The 7,912-nt window shown below is 33.4% G+C and overlaps 1 protein-coding gene across 1 annotated transcript; it reads right to left on the reverse strand.

Annotated features, from left to right (window-relative positions):
• Positions 1-3,236: 3,236 nt before the first annotated feature.
• LOC131622456 (2-succinylbenzoate--CoA ligase, chloroplastic/peroxisomal-like) lies at positions 3,237-7,600 on the reverse strand. Its single transcript, XM_058893489.1, has 10 exons — positions 7,253-7,600; positions 7,090-7,162; positions 6,838-7,006; positions 6,420-6,518; positions 5,881-5,978; positions 5,483-5,676; positions 5,145-5,272; positions 4,435-4,802; positions 4,004-4,206; positions 3,237-3,801 (listed from the first exon to the last, which is right to left on the reverse strand). The coding sequence occupies exons 1-10, from the start codon at positions 7,435-7,437 to the stop codon at positions 3,672-3,674; spliced, it is 1,647 nt and encodes a 548-aa protein (XP_058749472.1). The 5' UTR covers positions 7,438-7,600; the 3' UTR covers positions 3,237-3,671.
• Positions 7,601-7,912: the final 312 nt, after the last annotated feature.

A 7,912-nucleotide genomic window follows, 5' to 3' on the forward strand; every position in this document is an offset into this window, starting at 1 on the left:
TGTTTCTTCTTCAACCTGTTGACTTTTCTTTCGGTTTGGATTAAAGTTCTGTGAGTTGTTAATGATGACATTTACCAAACTATTGGGAACTTTGTTTTTTATATGACTATGTACAATGGTTACATTATTCAACACCCTACTTTTTCACTTTTTATCTTCCATATCATCTTCTCTCTCTTTCACCTAATAATTCAACACCTATTCAATTTTTTTTCACTACAATGGTTTTGTTTAATAAAATTCAACACCCTACCCCACATCATATTCTTATTTTCTTTTAAAGTTTTGTTTTTATGATTATATATTAATATCCATTATCAATTAAAATTAAATTAAAATAATTAATATTTAAACTTTTTTTTTAAAATTTAATAATTTATTTATTTTTTCTAATTTTCTATTCTTAATTTTTTTTCTTGCAAGTAATAAATAAGAGATGTAAAAATAGTTATTTTTTAAACAATGATTTTTTTAAGGCTAAATAAAAAAAAATTGAGAGAAAAAAGTGAATTTTTTTTATGAGTCCAAATCAAATGAACCAAGTCTCTATTTATAGAGGAAAAAAATAATGAATTTTGATAAAAATAAAAATAAATAAAAAATTTATTTACTATGAAATAATTAATTTTAAATGATTAAAAGAAAATAAAATCTAAATAATCATAACAACCAATAAAATTGTGTAAAGTGTTGCATGTGACCCCACTTTTTTCTCATTCAACATGTTGAATCTTTTCAACACCAATTAATCCACATCACATTAAACACCTCATTCAACAAACCATTGTAGACATTCAACTATTGAATAATTTTTTCAACACCCCCATTGTAAATGGTCTAATTGGACTAGCTAATAACAGTGGGGTAACCACGAACTTTGTGGTAGTAGTGCCAATTATTTTTAGTATAAATTGAATAGGTTCTATTGGCGACAGTAAGATTAATTAATTATTCAAGAATGTTAAAAGATTCAAATCTACATCTCATTAAGTTAAAAAAAATTCTTATCATTTCGTTTAAATATTTTTAGATTTACTTTTATGGTATCACTCACTGCGACTTCATTCATGTCCTTAAGATCCGATAAACAATCTAAATGTTTCAAGATACTATTGTGCTAATACTAACTCTTACTGTTGGAGGAATCACTTCAGCCCCAAATAGTAGAGGAAGTAGAGTCAACCTCATTCTTGAGAATGACTAAGGGCTTGATGTATAGGTGTCTATACGATTTGAACTTTCTAACACCAATAATCAAACGAAATATGAAGCTTTTATTATCGGTCTCACACAAACGTAAGAAATGAGAGCGGAAAAAATCTAAATATGAACCAACTCCTAACTTGTAGTTTTCTAAGTCAACAGAGAGACTCAAGTAAGACCCGTTATACAAGAATATGTAGTTGTAGTCAAGGATAAGTTGTGCTCGTTCAGGGAATATGAAATGCACATATGTCATGGGAGCATAACACAAAATCTAATGTCATATCTAGGCATGACAAAGAAATTCGAATACGGCCACCCTATCCTAAATTTAATGAAGAAAAACCGGTTTAATTGAGAGCGAGGGCGGGTATGGAGAAAACCTTTTTTTAATTACCAAGGCGGGTGTGGGGATGTTAGTACCCACCTCGCATCCACTCTATGTCTCGTCTCCGCCTAATAAATTTAATTTATTATCTTTATTTTTAATAATTTTATTACTCATTTATACTTTTTGATTTATTATCATTATTATTATTTTTAAATGTAAATTAATTGAAAATGACTAAATAGTATGATTATTCTTAAAATACAAAGTATTTAGTTTAATTATTGACTTTTGTTAAAAAAAATGCATTTTAAAAAAGTTGTATTTTATGCGGGTGCATGCATGGCGGGACGGGGAAACTCGTTCTCCGTTGGGGACGAAGGTGAGTGGTCAATTATCATCTCTGTTGTGAAAACGATGTCATAAATAAAGTATAATAGGTTTTTTTTTTCTTGGCAACAAACCCACAAGTGTAGAAAAACGGGAAACAAGAAGAACACAATGAATTGGTTGTAAACTGATATTCTTTACTTTCGCTTTGAAACAAAATTACAAGTGTTACAGAATAACAAATAACCTCTTTCATTCTAATTAGGATTTAGTATGCTATTTTATAATTAAACTAACACACTAAACTAATGGACTTTTTTCACACAAACTCATTACACAAGCTAACTTAGGGAACAAGCCAACTTAAACAATTCGGCATAACAAACAGACCCAATTCGACATGCTAACAATCATAGCATACTTCAACTTTGACTACAACATGTGAACAGACTTCGACGATATGCTAAGATCTTGTCGAATTGTCGAACCAAGAAGCTACCCTTCAACCATACTAGAGTTCGATCCAATATCTCACAAATCTCCACTTTGGAACAAAATCTATAAAATCAAGGGAACAAACTAGCTTTCTTCCTGCAACTTTATCAACTGCATACCGTGGAAAAACTTGCAACTTGGCAAGGTCTTGGTGATCATATCAGCAACATTGTGATCTGTCGAAACCATCAGCACTTGGACTTCTCCACGCTCGATTACCCCTTTGACGAATGCAACATCACATCGATGTGCTTAGTTCGTTCATGATAGGCTGAATTATTCGACAGGTGTATTGCACTTTGATTATCACATTTAACAGTGATAACTCGACCTTGGAATTTCAACTCTTTAGCAAAACCTTCAAGCTACAATGCTTCTTTCACAACTTCAGGGAGGGCGATATATTCTACTTCAGTAGTTGATAAGGCAACGACCTTTTGAAGTGTTGCTTTCCAATTGATTGTTGTGCCAAACATAGTGAACACATATCCAGAAATAGATTTTCTAGAATCCATATAACTAACATAATCAGAATCGACATACCCTTGGATTACTACTTTACTATCTTCACCACAGACTCCAAATTAAGACTCTGTTGAGAGACCCATTTATGTACCTTAGAATCCACTTCAATGATTGTCAATGAGCCTTTTCAAAATTCGCTATATACCTGCTTACAAAACCTACTGCATATGCTATGTCGGGTTTAGTTCAGACCATAATATACATCAAAGAACCTACTATACTAGTATATGAGATGCTATTCATATAAGTTCTTTCGATTTCAATACTGGGACACTGATTTATATTTAGCTTTAACTGAGGATTTGTTGATGTCACAACAGCCACTGAATTCGACATCAAACAATAAATGTGAATTTCTTAGAAGTGGAGTGATTAGGCATCATAAACCAATCAAATAACCACCATATTTACTCTAGCACTTGGATTGGTATCGATGAAGAAACACCAGGAAATTCTGGATCACAGCACTTGGTGTTTGGAAGTGGAGAGTTAATTAATTTATCAAATGACTCCTGGTATAGAGAACCCCTAACTAATACATTGCATATCCCTTCTAATATGCACCAGTTCTTAAAAGCCAAGGCTCAAGATTTCTTGTGAGGATTTTGTTTTTATATTACTATTCTTTTGTTTTAATATTTTAGTATACTATATTTAATTAAAAATATATATTAAAATAATAATATGCAATTACAAATTTTTACACAAAAATGTATGTCCTCAATTGAATTATCAACCAAGAGCAAATTGGGGTGCTAAGGCCTTTACATGATGAGAAAAGAAACTTCCTTCAAAGATTACTATGCAAAGATTGTAGCTCAGACAAAACCTCCTTTCTAACTTGGTCTCTTCTTATTTTTCCTGTGGTAGTGACTGGAAAAGGCTTCTTCCATACAATAAATATCTTTGGTATCTTAAACCTGAAAGGAGAAAAAAAGATGCGTATCCTTAAACCACCATTGCATGCCTAGATGTTTTTTAGTCTCTGTAAAAATCTTATACTATTAAAATGTTGGAATGGAGAAAGTACAAATTTATTTTAGTTGAAAAGTTTTAGCAAACTAGAAGTTAATTCAATTAAAATCTAGCTTAACAAACATGAGTAAATTTTTGGATACAAACCTGCTTAAACTATTTTCCAAACAGTATTGATGGAGATTCTTTTTAGATAAGTGATACTCTTCATTTGAAGTAGAATGCTCTAACCATTGCCAATTTTCACTAGGTTTGATACATGCTGTCACCAACTCTGTGAAACGAGCATCTGGAATTCCCACAATAACAACACTTGCAATGCCTGGATGTCCTAGTAGAATTGCCTCAACCTACAAACACATAACATGTCCACACTTAACTAAAACCTTAAACCAAGACAAGATAAACACTTACTAAGTATAAAAAAAAAGAAGAAATTATGAACTCCAAAACATGCTTAGAAGAAATGTGATTCCGATATCATACATTAAATGTGTTACACACTAATTAGTCTTAGTCATTTGGTCTCAAATCAAAGGTATAAATTATTAATCTTTGCAGTTGCGCATGTTTACTACCTCTTCGGGGTAAATATTCTCCCCGCCACTCTTGATGCGACCATTTGTACGTCCAAGGAGCCACAAATTACCATGACAGTCCATTGATCCAATGTCACCTGTGTCAAGCCATACTTCATTCCTCCGATTAGATGAGTTTGTGAGAGTTTGATCCCAATACTTGATCATTAAATGTGGTCCTCTAGTTAAAATTCTTCCAGTGTCACCAGAAGAATCTGTACATATCTTCAGCTCTACATGAGGTGCAGCCTTGCCAACACAAACACCTTGTGGCTGGTGAACGAGATGTTTGGATTCTACCACACCATATTTTTGAAAAGGATCATACAGTGTTAAGAATGTCATTGAAGAGCATGCCTCTGTCATCCCTTTAATAAATGAAAATTGTTACAGATAATGAGATCAGAAGCACTTGCTACATGTAAAAGTATGGCAATTTAAGTGTGCTAAAGTACTTACATATATACGCTATTTCTATAGAAACAGATTAATAAAGTTATAAGCTGTTTTCATAAACTAATCCATACAGCTTATGAAAATAAGCTGAAAACAACATACGGACATGTCATAAGTTGTATCCTTTAATCCTTAAGCTCTTCCAGACAATTTCACAAATGATAATACCAGTAGTCAAGCTCAAATAAACTAATCGAAACATACTGTAGTAAAAAAACTTTCTTCTAGGCAAGATTGGGTTAAGAAAGACTTACCATAAGCTGAAATAAGCTTAGCTTTCTGGAAGAATATGTTACTTTCTTTGATAAGCTCAAGTGAGAGGCTTCCACCCCCATTGAGTATTTTCTTGACAGATTCTCCCCCTTTCCATGTTTGTTTGTGCCTAAAAATATCAAAACATCAAATAAAGACTTGATATATAATGGTAAACACTACTTTGGGATATTTTATTTACTGTTTAGTCTAAATCAGGAAACCTTTTGATAGAGTGTAGGTTATTTTATAAATTAAATTATTTTAGATGTTGTATCATATGACCACTTTTGTTTCAGAAAGAAATAAAGTTTTCTTCCTATTTAAAACTAGAATATACCTAACAATAAAAATCAAACTGGCCATCATGGCAGGAACCGTGATAAAAGATGTGACAGCATGTTGTTCTATGGCATCAACAGTTAATTCTGCATCAAACTTTGGCATGAATATATGGCAACCTCCAACCATGAGCATGGTCATTGCCGATGACAAGCCACCAATGTGACATAATGGAGCAGTATGAAGATAAACCTGTTAGAGAACAAATGGAAAAGAAATGGAGAACTCAAACATCAATTAGATGATTGAATGTTTCAACTTGGTTTATAATTTAATATGCAAGCAAGTAGAATCTAAGTAGTTAATATTGACAACCTCATCATGTTATGATATAATAATGGTAAGTGGTGAAAACCAATAAGTAACATAAACTGGATGTAATGGGGAATGGCATACATCATCTTCACTATATCCAACTATTGCAATCTTTGCTAGGGACTGTATGATCAAAGCTTCATGGCTTATTGTCACTCCTTTGGGTTTTCCAGTAGTTCCTAAGAGTCAAGCACATAACAATTTCAGCTATTTGGAAGTGTATTCCCTAGATTAATATTGGAACACTAGCATGTACGTTATTATCAAAAAGTCATGTGAATAATACACTATTGCATAGTTATCAGCACGGCCGTCTTTGAGGGTGTGAAAAGCGGACTACTGCACAAGGTTCAAAGGGCCTCATAAAATATTTGTTATGGTTAAACCATATAACAAAATAGGACCCCTATTTGTTTTTCCACAAATAAATCATGATAAACCTACACAGAATCTCCGAAAACTTAAGGCGGCCCTTATCAGTATCTTAACATACATGCAAGTCATATCTCGATTTAATACAAACTGAACTCGTTCGATACACGTCTCTTCTGGATATGAATCTCAATTTAATAACCAAGTGAGAAGTTTTTCTTTGAGGCAATCAAGTGAGAATGCAGAACCTGAAGTAAAGCATATTATGACAGCTCCTTCAGGTGCCCAGGAGTAATTAAACTCTATAGGTTTCACAAGTTGCTTCTTAAGCATTCCTGGAGTCAACACTACAAAACAACAAGAGCAATTAAGTTAAGAAGATTATTCAAGCTTATAAAAGTTTTTATGCATAAATTGTACTACTTTAGTATAAGGTTTTAAAAAACGTCCGCGGTCGCATAAAGGCTTTCATGATTTCGATCGGCACAGGTGTCGCGACATACCGTGTAAATTAACCATAACTTGTTCTTTAATATCCAAATTCCAAACATTGCTAACAGTATCGGTATCGGCACATGCTGATACCGTTTTGTCACGGCCGTTTTCGCAGTGGCCGACCGTTTTCTAATTACAAATGAATACACACAAATATTCCTAGTTTCCTACCATTCCATTTCTTTGCAAAATCTGAAGAAGGAGAATCCAACAAAACATGCCACTTCAAAGATTGAATATCAAATTGTTGGAATTTGAAGTACCATGAATAGCAACTCTCATCAATCACTAACATCACTGGCTTCACTACAGCCATTGCAAACCTCGCCTCTTCAAAACTCTTCAACAGTAAACAAGTTGTTTCAAATCACAAAAACAATACAAATTAGGGCAATCATCCATGTGTACAGAAAATTTGCATACCCAGCGATAGTTCAAAGGAGCAACAATTCCTCCAACAAACGCAATGGCTAATAACCATTCCAAATACCAATCACTGAAACGAAAAATCAAATTCATTCACCATTCGTAAAATCATTGACAATGAACTAGCATCAATAACTAGATTGAGTAGATTATATACTACCTGTTGTAAGCAGAGATGGCGACAACGTCACCGGGTGAGACTCCAAGCTGGAGAAGGCCGTGTGCTAGTGACACAACTTCCTCCACAAACTGTTGACCGGTTTTGCGGTGGTTGCCGGAGATGGTTACCGGGGAGTCTCGCCGGAAGGTTAACAGTCGACTCAGACATTGGCAGATGTGAGCCATGAGGAAAGTGAAAGCGCGCTTTGCTATTCTGTTTCCAAACTAACGCTATCCGCTGAAACACAACGACTTTAGTTTCTCATGTTATTATCACACGTGTCATGTTTTTATTGGTGGTTTCGAAATTTCTCTATCTTTTTCTTGCATTCGTGTGTTTGATTCTCAAGTGTCTGTTATGCATTTTGTTGGGGATTGTGGAATATTGAGATTTATAATTGTTGGGAAGGTCCCTTGTGTTGTGATTATTGTGAGGCATAATTGATTATTATGTTAGCAATGTTCTCTGGTGTGAGTGAATGTATTTAATTCTGTGTATTTTTGTGTTTATAGTTTGTTTACATCCTCTGAATTGTGATTATTTTTAATGAGAGGAGAAAAACTGTTAAAATTTTCAGCATTATTAATCATTTTTCGTGGTTTTTTAACCTCTGAAAACAAAACTGTTACACGAAGCCAATTTTTTTTTTTTAGATAGGTA

Source organism: Vicia villosa, unplaced genomic scaffold, assembly GCF_029867415.1.
Source record: "Vicia villosa cultivar HV-30 ecotype Madison, WI unplaced genomic scaffold, Vvil1.0 ctg.000030F_1_1, whole genome shotgun sequence".
NCBI lineage: Eukaryota > Viridiplantae > Streptophyta > Magnoliopsida > Fabales > Fabaceae > Vicia > Vicia villosa.